This window comes from Carassius carassius, chromosome 6 (genome assembly GCF_963082965.1).
Source record: "Carassius carassius chromosome 6, fCarCar2.1, whole genome shotgun sequence".
NCBI classification, from domain to species: Eukaryota; Metazoa; Chordata; class Actinopteri; order Cypriniformes; family Cyprinidae; genus Carassius; species Carassius carassius.
In genome coordinates this window covers 1,590,775-1,605,147 of record NC_081760.1, presented here as the reverse complement: position 1 = coordinate 1,605,147, position 14,373 = coordinate 1,590,775, and the positions used below count along the sequence as shown (strand labels likewise).

At 33.4% G+C, this 14,373-nt stretch overlaps 2 protein-coding genes across 2 annotated transcripts; both read right to left on the bottom strand.

The window, feature by feature from the left end:
- Positions 1-26: 26 nt before the first annotated feature.
- On the bottom strand, positions 27-8,010 carry LOC132142173 (UDP-glucose 6-dehydrogenase-like). Its single transcript, XM_059551831.1, has 12 exons — positions 7,773-8,010; positions 6,215-6,376; positions 4,734-4,835; positions 4,456-4,656; positions 3,770-3,967; positions 3,532-3,679; positions 3,343-3,437; positions 2,571-2,701; positions 2,177-2,316; positions 1,971-2,062; positions 1,027-1,137; positions 27-943 (listed from the first exon to the last, which is right to left on the bottom strand). Exons 2-12 carry the CDS (start codon positions 6,374-6,376, stop codon positions 839-841), a joined length of 1,485 nt encoding a protein of 494 aa, XP_059407814.1. The 5' UTR covers positions 7,773-8,010; the 3' UTR covers positions 27-838.
- Positions 8,011-8,056: 46 nt separating this feature from the next.
- Positions 8,057-12,907, bottom strand: LOC132142174 (small integral membrane protein 14-like). Its single transcript, XM_059551832.1, has 5 exons — positions 12,694-12,907; positions 11,499-11,579; positions 10,789-10,837; positions 10,550-10,698; positions 8,057-9,239 (listed from the first exon to the last, which is right to left on the bottom strand). Exons 2-5 carry the CDS (start codon positions 11,571-11,573, stop codon positions 9,198-9,200), a joined length of 315 nt encoding a protein of 104 aa, XP_059407815.1. The 5' UTR covers positions 11,574-11,579; positions 12,694-12,907; the 3' UTR covers positions 8,057-9,197.
- Between the last annotated feature and the right edge of the window lie 1,466 nt (positions 12,908-14,373).

The window sequence follows — 14,373 nt, the reverse complement described above, 5'->3', positions numbered from 1 at the left end:
TGGGGTATATTTGTAGCAATAGCCAAAAATTACCAATTTTTATTTTATGCCAAAAATCATTAGGATATTAAGTAAAGTTCATGTTCCATGAAGATAGTTTGTAAATTTCCTACTGTAAATATATCAAAACTTCATTTTTGATTAATAATATGCATTGCTAAGAATTAATTTAGACAACTTTAAAGATGATTTTATCAGGATTTAGATTTTTTTTTTTGCACCTTCAGATTCCAGATTGTCAAATAGTTGTATCTCAGCTAAATATTGTCAGATCCTAATAAACCATACATCAATGGAAAGATAATTCGTTCAGCTTTCAGATGGTGCAGGAATCTCAATTTCGAAATATTTACCCTTGTGACTGGTTTTGTTGTCCAGGGTCACATATGATTTAAAGCAGTTTTATGACCTCTTGGTCCACGTATTAAAGTTCCTCCTGTTGCTGCTCCCTCAGACATCGCTCTCAAATAAACAGATGATATTTTAAATAAAATCTACAACACTAATATGCAACTAAACAGTACTGGGATTGCATTAATGCAGTTTTGTGCACTATGGTTGTTTCAACAATGTCTTTGAAATGGCACAGACATGAGAATATTCTAAAAAAAATAATAATAATTTTAAGAAAGATGTTTTTAAAAACAAAGACATGAATGCCAGTGTTTAAAACAGTACACTGCATTTTTGCAAACAGTCATGAGAGATAAAACTCATATAAAAACATTCTGAAGATATTTTAACACACACAAAACATGCATTTTTTTCACATTACTTTGGTTTTGTCAGTGAAGGACTTTAATGCATGTGTGTGTGTGTGTGTGTGTGTGTGTGTGTCTTAAACTTTGGTTTTCTTGATGGGTGGTTCAGTGAGTCGTGGACCTCCTCCAGAGGACGGTGTGAATGGGATTCGGGTCGTCACTTTCTTCCCAATGGTCTCAATCTATGCAAACACACAGCATTAAATCATGTTAACTAGTGAAGTGTGTGAGCACACACCTGTGAACTGCACAAATAGCCTCTCACCTGAAAGCCCATGTTCTGTAGCTGAGGGTGCAGATGGTCCAGAACTCGTCGACCATCAAAGATAAACGCTGGTTTCAACATCTTGTGATAGATTTTCTCGTAATTCAATTCCTATAATAAACACTATTTGCATTACTTCACTATTCTTTTAGACACACTGTTGTTTTGGGAGTACAGTGTGGTACCACATTTACTATAATATATGAATATATGGAAGTCATTCAGCACCAGGGCAGGACTTTCATGCCAGGGGTTCAGATTTATACCCCACCAGTATTTTTACTGGACCCAACACAAAAACTAAAATTTTAACACTTTGACAAAAAAAAAAAAATTATATATATATATATATATATATATATATATATATTTTTTTTTTTTTTACATTTCTACATAAATTAATATATAAAAAATGTATTTATAGTATTATATGTATGTAAATATTTTTTTTATTTTTTTTTTCTAAAACAGTTATTTAAAATAAATGTTAAATTACTTTCTTTTAAATTTTTTAATGGAAAGAATAAATAAATGAACCAAACATTAATTATTTTCCATTTATAATTTTTAGAGTATCAAATGATTGTTTAAAAATTATTACATAATTTAAATGTAAATATAATATTATAAATACAAATTATTTATATATATTTAAATGCTTTATTGTTTGTACTAAAATGAGTGTTCAAAACCATTATTTGGGATTATTAATATATATATTTTTACGTTTAAACATTAATATGTAAATCAAACATTTGTTAATAATACAATACTAACGAAATGTCCCAAAAATTGTACCTGGAAATGAATGCATTATTTGCAATAATATGGCGCTGATAAAGTGACAGTCCTGCTTTAGTAAAGCAAATACTTGGTGCATGAATCAGACATTGCACTATATGTCAGTACATTCTGAATATGCACAGAGTTTGTGTCTTTTGTACCTTAAACATGTGCCACTCCGTGCAGATGACCAGAGCGTGTGCACTTTCACACGCTTCATACGGGTCAGACGACACTGTTACGAGATCAGACACTGCCGAGAGAGTCAGAGACATGCTGAATTAGACACAAACGTTCACCTGCAAACGTTCACCTGCATGAGATTTAGAATGAGGTTTACCTGCTCAACACACACACACACACACACCTCTCTCGGGGCTGTCTCCAGAGATGCTGGGTTGAGACAGGTCCTGGATTATCTGCTCCTTCAGTACTTTAGGGTCATAAATATGCAACTTAGCTCCTTCGTCCATCAGATACTTAGAGATGTAGATACTAGAGGACTCTCTGAAACACACACACACACACACACACACACAGGAGGGGCTTACAGCACAAGATTCCCGTTTAAAGACAGATGATGATGCCACAGAATAAGGCTCGTTTTTAAATAAATCCAGGGAATCTAGTGCAGAACAATGGCTAAAAATGCATGCTATCTGTCAAATGCATAAAACATGACACACTTTTGACTTAAATGAACATGTGATAAAGCTGTCATGAATAAACAAAACGCCTGGTTCATGTATCCCTGCATGCACCTGGTGTCTCCTGTGTCCTTCTTGAAGGAGAAACCTAGCAAGGCGATTTTCTTCCCTGCGACGGTGTTAAACAGGCAGTCAATAATCCGAGAGGCAAATCTCTTTCTCTGATATTCGTTCATGTCAATCACCTGCAGAGTAAAAGATTAGACAAAAATAAACACATTTTTAGATATCAGCGTGTCTCTATGGGACAAGTTAGCTTAAACTGAATTTACACCTCTGATCAAATGATTCATGTTGTTGAAAGAAGGGTCTTTTATTTGAGCACAAACACAATAAAAACTGTATAGAAAACTGTAGAATTTGAAAAATGCCAATATCTGTAAAACTGGAATTTATTTCTGTGATGCACTGCTGGATTTTCAGCATCTTCAGTGTCACATGATCCTTCAGAAATCAGTCTAATAAGATGATTTGCTGCTCAAGAAATATTTATTAATATCATTAATGTTGAAAACAGTTGATCTGCTTTATTGATTTTTTTTTCAAAGATTCTTTGATGAATAAGAAATTCAAGAACAGCATTTTTTTTGAAGTTTGGAAATACCCGGGTTTTTTTTTTTTTTTTTTATGCTTCCTCACCTAAATTTTTTTATTTTTTTTGTTTACTTATAAACTTACATCATCTCATGTTCACCTCCACATATTCATTGCTTGCTGTGACATGATCGGTAAGCTTCTGATGACTTCACACGAAGCTAAATCTGACTGTATAATGACTCACACAAAGCCAACATCTTACTAAATAAATATTCAAACTGAAGTTGACCTGTTGCCAGTATGAAGCAACCTCTGGGAGATTCAGTGCCTCACACAGATACACCAAATTCAGCACATCCTTCTGAAAACAACTTCCTCCAAAACCTGATACAGACACATAGAGATTGAAGCAATTAAAGCAAAACTCGCTTTCATCTATTTATTTGATCGAATCCCATTCTTTAAAAATCACACCGACCCACGCTGGCTTTGAGGAACTTGCAGCCGATGCGCTGATCCATGCCGATGGCTCTGGCCACTTCCTCCACATCAGCACCAGTGGATTCACACAGAGCAGAGATGGAGTTTATACTGCTGATGCGCTGAGCCAGGAACGCATTCGCTGCCTAAAACACAAACACAGTTCTTATACAGCGCAGAAAGATTTTTACATATCAGATTCATATACAAAACTACTTCAAATCACGTTTACACACCAGCTTGGAGAGTTCAGAGGACCAGGTGTTGGTGGTGATTATGCGTGATTTGGGAACCCACTGCTCATAAACTGCACAGAGGGCACTGATGGCCCTTTGACCTTCTGGAGTCTCATCTCCACCAATCAGGACGCGATCTGGGTCCTTCAGGTCCTTCACTGCTGTACCCTCCGCAAGGAACTCTGGGTTTGAGAGAACCTGTGATTAAAGATGGGAAAATGTTATTTATTAACACAGAATAAACTGTGAATAATTCTCTTAGCTCCACAGATCCAGTCGGTCAATTACAGAGGCAAGATTTTGTAGAGAATCACTATAAAATCCAGATTGTGTTTACAAGTAGAAGGTGGCTGTGTAAAAATGTCAAACTAATGCAAAGCATATTTTCACAACATAAATTAGACAAAGAAGATCCTTTAACTTTTAAATACCCCCATTCTGTCCTATTTGAGTGAACACACACATATAGTGAACACACACACACACACGTTACCATTCAAAGGTTTGGAATTGAAAAAAAATATATGTTTCTGTTATCCTTTTCCAGGATTCTTTGATGAATAGAACATTTAAAATGACAGCACAGAAATTTCTATAACAATGTAAATGTCACTTTAAAAAATAACTTTTTGCAGTAAAGTCAAAAAAGGAATGGTGTAAAGTTAAAGCTCCTCATACAAACACACCTGTAAGTTGAGTTTGGGTTTGTTGTTTGCGTCAAATATCCTGCGGATGCTCTCAGCGGCACGGACCGGCACCGTGCTCTTCTCTGTAACGATTTTATACCCCTCTGACACCTCCACAATCCGCCGTGCACATGCCTCGATAAACTTCAAGTCAGCAGCACGACCTTTTCCCATACCATACGTCTTAGTCGGGGTGTTTACCTGAGAGAAAGAGAGATATTAGGGTCAGTGAACAGACCTACGTGCAAAACCACATTCAAATAGTTTATTAAACTCACAGAAATGAAGACCAGATCTGCTTGTTTAATGGCAGAGTCGATATCTGTGGAGAAGAAGAGGTTTTTCCCACGACTAGACATCACCACCTCATTCAGACCCGGCTGAAGAAGAAGAAGAGGAGACGTTTCATGACTCATGCAACAAAGAATTCTCATAAAAAAAATTAAACGAAGCATTCTGTACATATTAAAAAAAATAAAAAATAAATAAATTATGAAATGTGCTATTGACTTATTAAGGGGTAATATTTTAATGAAAGAAATATATCTAAGTAGAGATGCACTGATTTCCAGACCTGCAGATGCCAATTTTAGCCCATTCCGATTGTATAAAGACTATAATTTACAGCATATACAAGCAAATATCTACTCTTTTTATGCAAAAAATTTAAAATGTAAAAAATATTATAATAATAATTTATATATATATATATATATACAGTATATATATATATTACAATTTCCGCCAATCTGGATTAAGTTACATATGTTCTCAAAATAAAGTGCTCTGTGACTGGAAAGAGGTAGAATCTGAAGTGGCATAGATGTATTTGGGTCAAAGACGTTGAAAGCAAAGGAATTTACAAGGCGTGACTTAAGGTCCATAGAAAGCACATTAAATGTAAGTAAAGTGTCTACTTTTAAGGTTTCAAATATGTTTTTGGAGGATAAAATGTAACAGTTTGGTTGCAATAATGTTACATTGTCATTCAGTGTTACAATATTTATGTAAAAATTCAAACAACATGCTTATTCTGATGTGTACATATTAAAGCATATAAAAGAATAAGGGAGCATATTAAATTTTATTGTGTTTTAAATGACTGAAAACTATTTTATTGACAAATGAGCAAAACCTAGGATAGTGGCAAATTTAAACAATGCAAAAATCCAACTAATTAGTATTTGGGGTAAAAGTAATTAGTCTTTTAATATGTCATAAACTGATTTTTGTTGTAAATAATGCCTGACGAGATCGTTACACTGAATGACATTTTAGCGGGTCTCTTCCGTAAATCAGGGGGGAAATGGATGATATTTATTTTTCGCTTAGAAAAACAAGAACAAAATTGCAATTAAATGATAAAAAAACTTTTAAATACTTTTTGGGGGAAAACAACCATTTAAAGCAGTATTACACTTATTGTTTTTATGCTTAAACCCTTTTTCGTCTTTGACCCATTTACACAGACTGTTTGATAAATTGCAAATGCATAAATAATGTTATAAGATTCATGTAAAGTGTTCATCATATGATTTGACAGTTTATTTAAACAAATATCAAAAATCTAAAAGGTGTGCATTACTGCAAGTCATTTTTTTCTCCAAATGCTGCATGTACAACAATGTCATATGTAACTTTAGAGATGGTCCCTAAATTAGCAAATATTAAACATCCAACATCAAACCAACTTTAACCCAGTCTGATTCTAAATGCACCTTTAACTTGGATTAAACCGTTATTCCTTTAATGTCATTACCTCATAGATGGGCAGGATCTCAGAGTTCCAGGCTCTGATCCGGGATTCATTAACATCCACCACTGTTACTGTGATCTCAGGACACATGCTTGCAATGACACTACATGTCGGACCACCAACATACCCAGCGCCTATACAGCAAATCTTCTTAATCTGAAACATCTGAGCAGAGACACAGATGCAATCAAAGTGACAAGTTATTCACACAATAGCAATCAATTATTTACAATTTATTGATTCTCCCCAAATAATTTTTTTCATCTATTAAACATTGATTTTTATAAGATTACCACTTATATTTGTTCGGAAATTATTCCAGTTCACAAAATGTTTAATTCAATTATCCTTTTTATTTAAGTATGTGTTTCTAAGACTTTTATCATTAAAATGCGCAAATTCACATTACCATCACCTTATTTGTATGTAATGCAGGGATTCCCAAACTTTTTTTCTTTCCTCTAATATATTACCCCTGAGATTATAAAATAAATATTTTAATAATTATGCAACACATTTGCATGTTCTTGGTTCTCTGGTGTTGGTTAATATTTACATGACATGCAGATAACCATCAAAAACATTTAATTTTTTTAGTAAGCATTTTATTTTGACGTTTTGTTTTAATTGTACATTTAAACGATTTAATTATTAGCTTTTCTTTGAACTGGCGAACCCCCTGCAGTTCCTTTAAGAACCCCATTTTGGGAAACCTTTATAATGTAATGTTTTTAATGCATTTCATGTTGTTAATTACAACAAATAGAATCCATTTCTTTCTCTTTCTGTTTTTAAAAAAGTAGTCTGATTATATTACCTAAAATGTGTAATTTATTACAATACTAACTACATTTTTTTTTGTAATGCAGTTTGGAATCAGAAACGAACTACAATTTGTAGTTTAATCTAAGTAATCTACCCATGTTTGCCAGTTTTAAGTATCATTTTACTGACCCCCTCGGGGAGCTTCAAGTAGTGATGGGAAGTTCGAATCTTTTGAGACGCTCGGTTCTTTTGAACAGTTCATTTTTCAGTTCAGATCAATTTTAGCGATTATTTTATGTAATATACTTTATAAATTAAGTGCTCTCCTTATAAACACGATTACAAAATAAATCCGAAAACTAAAATCTACTCTCTGGAGTATGTTAAATAGTATAGAATTTTTTTTTAAACCGTATAAAATGATTGTAAACGTTGACATCGCCTCGTGAATGAATCACTCAAAAGATCAAATGATTCATTTAAAAAAAATAAAAAAATAAAAATAAAAGGTTTAGCCATTAACGTACGTTACATGACTAATGAATAAGATGATACACTTTTAAGATATATAAAGACAACGCAAATTTTGTGTTCGCAAAAAAAGTTCATAACTGTTGCTGCTTTTAAAATAACGTTACATGTAAAATGTCATAAAATTATTTATAATGTGATTCGTGGTGTCCTATGAATACAGGAACATTAAAGCGTTTATAACTGACCTGTATTCAATTTACAGTCAATCTGTAGGCTACAATAACTTTTAAATCGGTGAGTTCTTTACTTTAAATAGACTTACCTTGTCTATCGGGGGTCTTCAGTTAAAACTCTTCTGTGCCTTGTTCCCGAATGAATAAAACTATTATATCCTCGATATATAAACACACGCAGAAAACACACACACCAATCAGTGACTGAAGGCCTCGGTGACGTCACATGTAAGGAACACATGAGTGGAGTTTGACGCAGAAAGTTTGAGCTTGTTTTTGTACAGTCTATGGGTGAGACATATAGAGTCATGGAAGAGACTAACCACCACAACAACAGATATCTTACATTTAACAAGAGACATACACGATGGGATGCTATTAATCATCAGATTTATTTAAAAAAAAAAAAAAAAAAGTGCATAGATGAAGCCCTTTCTCATAGAACAGTGTACATAAACAGAACTCACATATTAAGTCCAACCAATTAAGACATTCAAACCTTCTCAAAGCACTGAAGAGACAGCATCCTATCTTTGTTTTTGTTTTTTTTAGCTGTTGTATAGGAGCCGGAACGAAAGTGCTACAGTTTAAGCTCATCCTTTGCAAATATTACCGAAATTGCAGCATGCCCAATTCAAAGCTTATTTTGAAAGCCACCGTTTCTGAAATTTGACAGCTATTCATACCATTTAAGTCATGTGGTTAATACAGCTACATAATGATTCCTGAGCAAGTGCAAGCAACTCCTAAGAACGGCATTTCACTGGCTGTACTAGTGATTCTTTTAGTGATTTAAAGAGTAAACAGTGTTCAGGGTGGAGAGGTCTGTTTTAGTCTATCCCAGACCATGACAGAGCCAAGTAAAAACTGGAAGACGCCCATTTTTATTATTTCCTCTTGCCCAACATTTTGATTTAAAGGGATAGTTCACCTTCAGTTGAAAAAATAAACAAGAACTCTATGCAAGTCAATGGGGACCAGCAACTGAAGGTGACCTATCCCTTTAAGAAGTGGACTCGGTCAGCCTCAAATGTGTGAATCATTTCAATTACATCTGTGTTTAGAACGAGCCATGGCTCACTCAATGACATCATGTCTGTAAAGTCAAGAACATGATCCTCTACGCCTTCAAAAGCAACCCGATTTCTACCTAACCTTGAGTCTAAATCCAGGCTGATCTAGCCTAGGCTTATATGTCATATTAACAACTTGCTAAATACCTAATAATGCTTTATAACAAACATACAAGAAGAAGTAAAAATAAAAATTGAAGACCGAGATATATAAACCTAAAAAAACGTTCAAAGTTTTCTCAACTTTCTCTTTTGAAATGTCACACAAACTGTACATAAACCTTGCTATCCAAGAGTCTGTATAGATCCACCCCCCATTATTGGACTAAAGAATTTGAAACACTTGAAACACTGAAAGATGATGAAGGAAACTAACGAGTTCTATATTCGTCACAGTATCTGATCAGGTGGAAGCTGATGAAAGGATCCATGAGAAGAGCTCTAGTCTACAGGAGGAGCTGCTGGCGGATCTCTGCCGGGATTCTAGACCAGAGGAAAGAGTTCTATTCAATCAATCTCTTTAAACACACGGTCAGTTTACTTTCATCACTGAACTGGATTTCTTGTGTCTTCCACAAAGTCCAATTCAGTGATTTACTATGTAAACAGATCAGATTCAAAGCCCATAATACACATTAGATATTTTGCTGATAATTAAAACCTATTAAAAGGTATCATTTATACACTACGGTTAAAAGTTTGGAATAATTGAGATTTTTTTTATTTTGTACGTTTCTTGCTCATCAAGGCTGCATCTATTTGACGTAAAATAAAGAAAGAAAAATATTGTGAAATAATAAAATAACTGCTCATTATTATAGGTATTGAAATATTAATAATGCTTATTATTATTATTATTATTAATGTTGAAAGCCATTTTTGCTGACTAATATTTTTTGAAAAATGTATGCATTTAGCAGACGCTTTTATCCAAAGCGACTTACAATGCATTCAGGCTAACAGTTTTCTCCTATCATGTGTTCCCCGTGATTCGAACCCCCAACCTTGCACACAATGCTCTACCACTTGAGCTACAGGAACAATGACAAAATATTTTATATATATATATATATATATATATATATATATATATATATATATATATATATATATATATATATATATATATATATATATATATATATATATATATACACACACACACACACACACACATACATACATACATATATATATATATATATATATATATACACACATATACTGTATATACACACACACACATTTATTATATTTTTTAGGATTGTTTGATGAATAGAAAATTCAAAAGAACAGTATGTATTTGAAATAGAAATCTGTAGTAATATTATACATGCACATTTTTATCAATTTCATGTCTGCTTGCCGAATAAAAGTATTATTTGTTTCACTTACCACAAACTTAAATGGTAGTGTTATCACCATTACAACAAAATATAAAGCAGCAAACACAGTTTTCAGCATTGATAATAATCAGAAATGTTTCTTGAGCTTTAAATCAGCATATTAGAATGATTTCTGAAGATCATGTGACACTGAATACTGGAGAAATGATGTTGAAAATACAGCTGCACATCACAGAAATAAATTACATTTTTAGATTATATACACAATAAGAATTTTTTTTTTTAATTATATAAAAATATTTCACAGTATTTCTGTTTTTACTATGCTTTAAATTAAATAAATGCAGCTTTGGTGAGCATAATAAAAAAACTTTTTTTTTTTTTTACAATGTTATGTAAGTGATAACTGACATGGGTCATTATGAAAGCTTGTCTGTCATGACTTACACCTCGGGGACCGGAGGGCTTGCTGCTGGCTGAAGGGCCCCTCATGCTGACTGGCCGGATCAGAAAGAGCATGAGAGCTAGCACCAGCCATCCCATAATGATCATGGGTACAGTGATGTCCCCTTCTACAGAGGAGCTGGGGCCAGGCACTGCATGCAACCAACACTCACACGTTAGAAAACAACACACAACATGTGCCATAACGCGATTTTGCTCTTGTTTCGGATAGACAGACTTACTCTCCTGAAGGCACTCGGTGTCTGTACAGTAGGACTGGGACTGTCTCAGCTTGGAAATGAATCACAAAGGGTATATTTCATCAAAAAGGCTGATGCAAAAACATACCATATGGATGTAATGACAACATTATGTGTTGATGTGGGACTCTGCCTTAAAGCAATTTTAGAACAAAAACTGATGCTTCTACATTACATTAATTGATTTTGAATTGAATTTGAAACAATAAATGTGTGTATCCCTCTGCAGAATGCCAGTTTCATTCATAGATAGATAGATATATAATATAAGTACTTTTTTGACAACTACTCCAAAAAAGCATCATATATTGTTATGAACATGGTAAATACTATTAAAATTCAAATGCATGCTCTACAAATACTTAAAACAGCTGAACCAAACGTTTTTCATTGGCTGAACTAAGTGAACCAAAGAAGCACTACTGGCCATTAATCAAATTACAAAAGCAAAATGATTTCGACACCTATTGTGCACCTATTGCATAATTAAAAAACCATATATCGGCTATTTTATATGCTTATATATATATATATATATATAATGATAAACAATATTGTACCAAAAAAAAAGAAAAGAAATCCAAGGACATATTTCATACAGATCAGTTTGTTTATATAAAATGTATAAGATTAATTTATATTTTTAGATTATTTTTATTATTATTAATTTTTATGAATATAATAGAACTCACCAGGCTGATGAGTCTCCTCATGGCATGTTCATGAGAGCAGATGCACTCACAGGGGTCAAAACCTCCCTCTGCCATCCTCTCCTAAATAACACAGAGGATTCAAACACATTCCAAAAACAGAGACAAATTACAGAGTCTAATAATAATACTTAATTATTTTAAACACACAGAAACTCAGAAGCGAATGGGTATGGTAAATTATGATGGCTTTACATGGCGTAGCTAGGATATCAGCATGACTCGCATTTGAAAACCCAAACTTCATCTAGTACTCATAAATGTTTTCTTAGGAGTGAAAGTGTGTGTGGATAAAAATCTGTTTGGTGGACATAAACGTGGGGAAATAAAATGTCCAAGCACCAAATTGTTCATGCATTGCTTTTGATTTTCGTATTGGCCCATGTCAAAGGACCAACATCACAGGACAAATAAAAAGGTAAATGATCCTTTATTTAAGTTTTAGTTTATATTACACAAACTGAAATAGCCACATGCAAATTACACTTGGTTTACAGTTAGATGTCAGCATTAGTGAAAATGGTGTATAGCTATAATATTAATGTGAGATATTGTAACTGATGTGTGCTTGTCAGTGGTAAGGTAATGGGTTAAATCAACTTATGAACTGTGTGCATTGTGACTCAATTCCTAAATCGAAAATACTTAAGTAAAAATATTTCTAAATATATTTGTATGCCACAGCAACTAGGTCTACAAACACACTAATGCTTTTAACATACTTTAGTTTCGTGCATTTTAAGCAGGACTAAATAGCTATAAGGTGTACACAAATGCATGATTATTTTGCACAAATAATACGAATTAATTAATAGACGATTAATGCAAATAGATTGGTTTAACAGTTTGGCAAGTTTTTTTTTTTTTTTTTTTTTGCTTCCTCTTACTCAACCGGATTCAAAAACAATGTCCGTCTACACACAAAAACTTATAAACCACGAAACATGTATATTAACTAATATGCAAGAAAAACAAAGAATAAAAAGTCATGTTTTCCCATCGCGAGAGGTAAAAAATTAGCAGAGTTTTAACTAGACTATAATTATTTGCGTCTTTAAAGAAAGATAGATGTTTATTTACTCATTAAAGCATTTAAATTATTTTAACAGAGACAGCATTTAAAACTAAAATAAAACGCAAGTGCAAAACAAACAAGATTTGGATATAGATGTCTTACCGATGATTCGAAAACTCACTCGAAGAGATTTAAGTTCAACTCTTCGCTTTAAACCAGGAGCAGCGGAATGTGAATATTGCCCACTGAGAGTCTCCAAATCCAGTGCAAACACTCCCTGTTTACACTGCTGCTTGGCTCTGGGCCCCGAGCTCCGGCTGATGTTCCGGCTGTATTTTGATAAAGATCAGGGAAGCAAATTTAGGAATGTTACTAAGGCGAAGGCTTGTCTCATGAATATTGAGTAGCGTGCGCTGACGTTATTTTGTATCCGTCCCGCGGCGTCCAATCGCGCCGCCTAATTAATATCCAAGAGGAAACATTTCAGCGAATCAGCAAGGCCGACCGGCCGACGGAGTATTAATATGCATGAGGGAGGCGTTGACCATAGTAGGATTCGTACATCAGTGTTGCGGAATTAACTGATGAGAGCCACGTCGGTGCATGACGCGAAATGTGGTATATTTAGGGAAACACTGAAATGCCATTACTTTTCTCACCGTTTGCACTGCGCATCATCTCTTCATTGGTTATTGTGCTGGCTGAGTGTAAATAATGCAATGTAGCCTAACCCTCTGCCAGTCACAGGAGTGTGTTTGTGTGAATGTCAGAGGTGGGTAGAGTACCCAAAAACTGTACTCAAGTAAAAGTAAAAGTACTTCTAGAAATATTTACTCAAGTAAAAGTAAAAGTACTAGTCTTGAATAGTTACTTGAGTAAGAGTAAAAGAGTATCGGATAAAAAATCTACTCAAGTAGTTAGTTACTAGTTACTTTGGGTCATATATACTGAGCCTATTTTTATTTAGATATATAGATAAAATGTATGTAATGTATGTGTGTGTGTATAAATGTATATATTTCATCAGCCTTTACTCTAATTTATAATTTTATCTTCCTCAAACAGATGCAAAAGCCTCTAAGTGCCATCTGAAATTTTCTTATGAGCTTTTTTTTCAAGCTCGTATTTAAGTTCAGTAATTTAAATGATAATTAATAGGTAATTTTCATTGCCAGTAATGTGAAATAAGTGAACATAAACATATAAGCTTGATAAAAATGATCATTATTGAAGGAAATTTCAGATGGCACTTAGAGGGTTTTTCATCTGAACTCTTCATATTTAGAATAACCTAAATAACTGCATCAAACAGAGGGGCGTGTTTTACTAATAATTTGTTTATTTTTGCACAAGGCACTACATCGTTTTAATTATTTTGGTGTTATCAGAATACATAACACTTTAAAATTAAACTTACCAAAATAATTGAGTAAAAATTCAATAAAAGCCAATGTCATGTATGTATTTGTGGTGGTATGGAATACTATTTTATAAAGGTTTCGAGGAAATAAAAAAAGTTAAATTACTTAAATAGTTAATTTATAAATATTGTTATTTTTAAAGTTTAATGTTAACTTATTTCTACTCAGTTTTATTTATTAATGAACCAGATGCAGTTACTCAGATTTACTACATTTTTTAGAGTGTATCCTCCATCTGTTTGCATCTGTAGATTTCTTCTAAATTCAACAATTTAGATTTCTAAATTTCAGGGGGAAAGACTCTTGATGTAAGTCAATAACTGGGGACGTTCTGTATGCAAATTAGGCGTCAACTAGTTAAAATGCGCACATTTGCATCTAATTGACAGGGAAATGCAGGTAAATAGGATAAACAAAATAA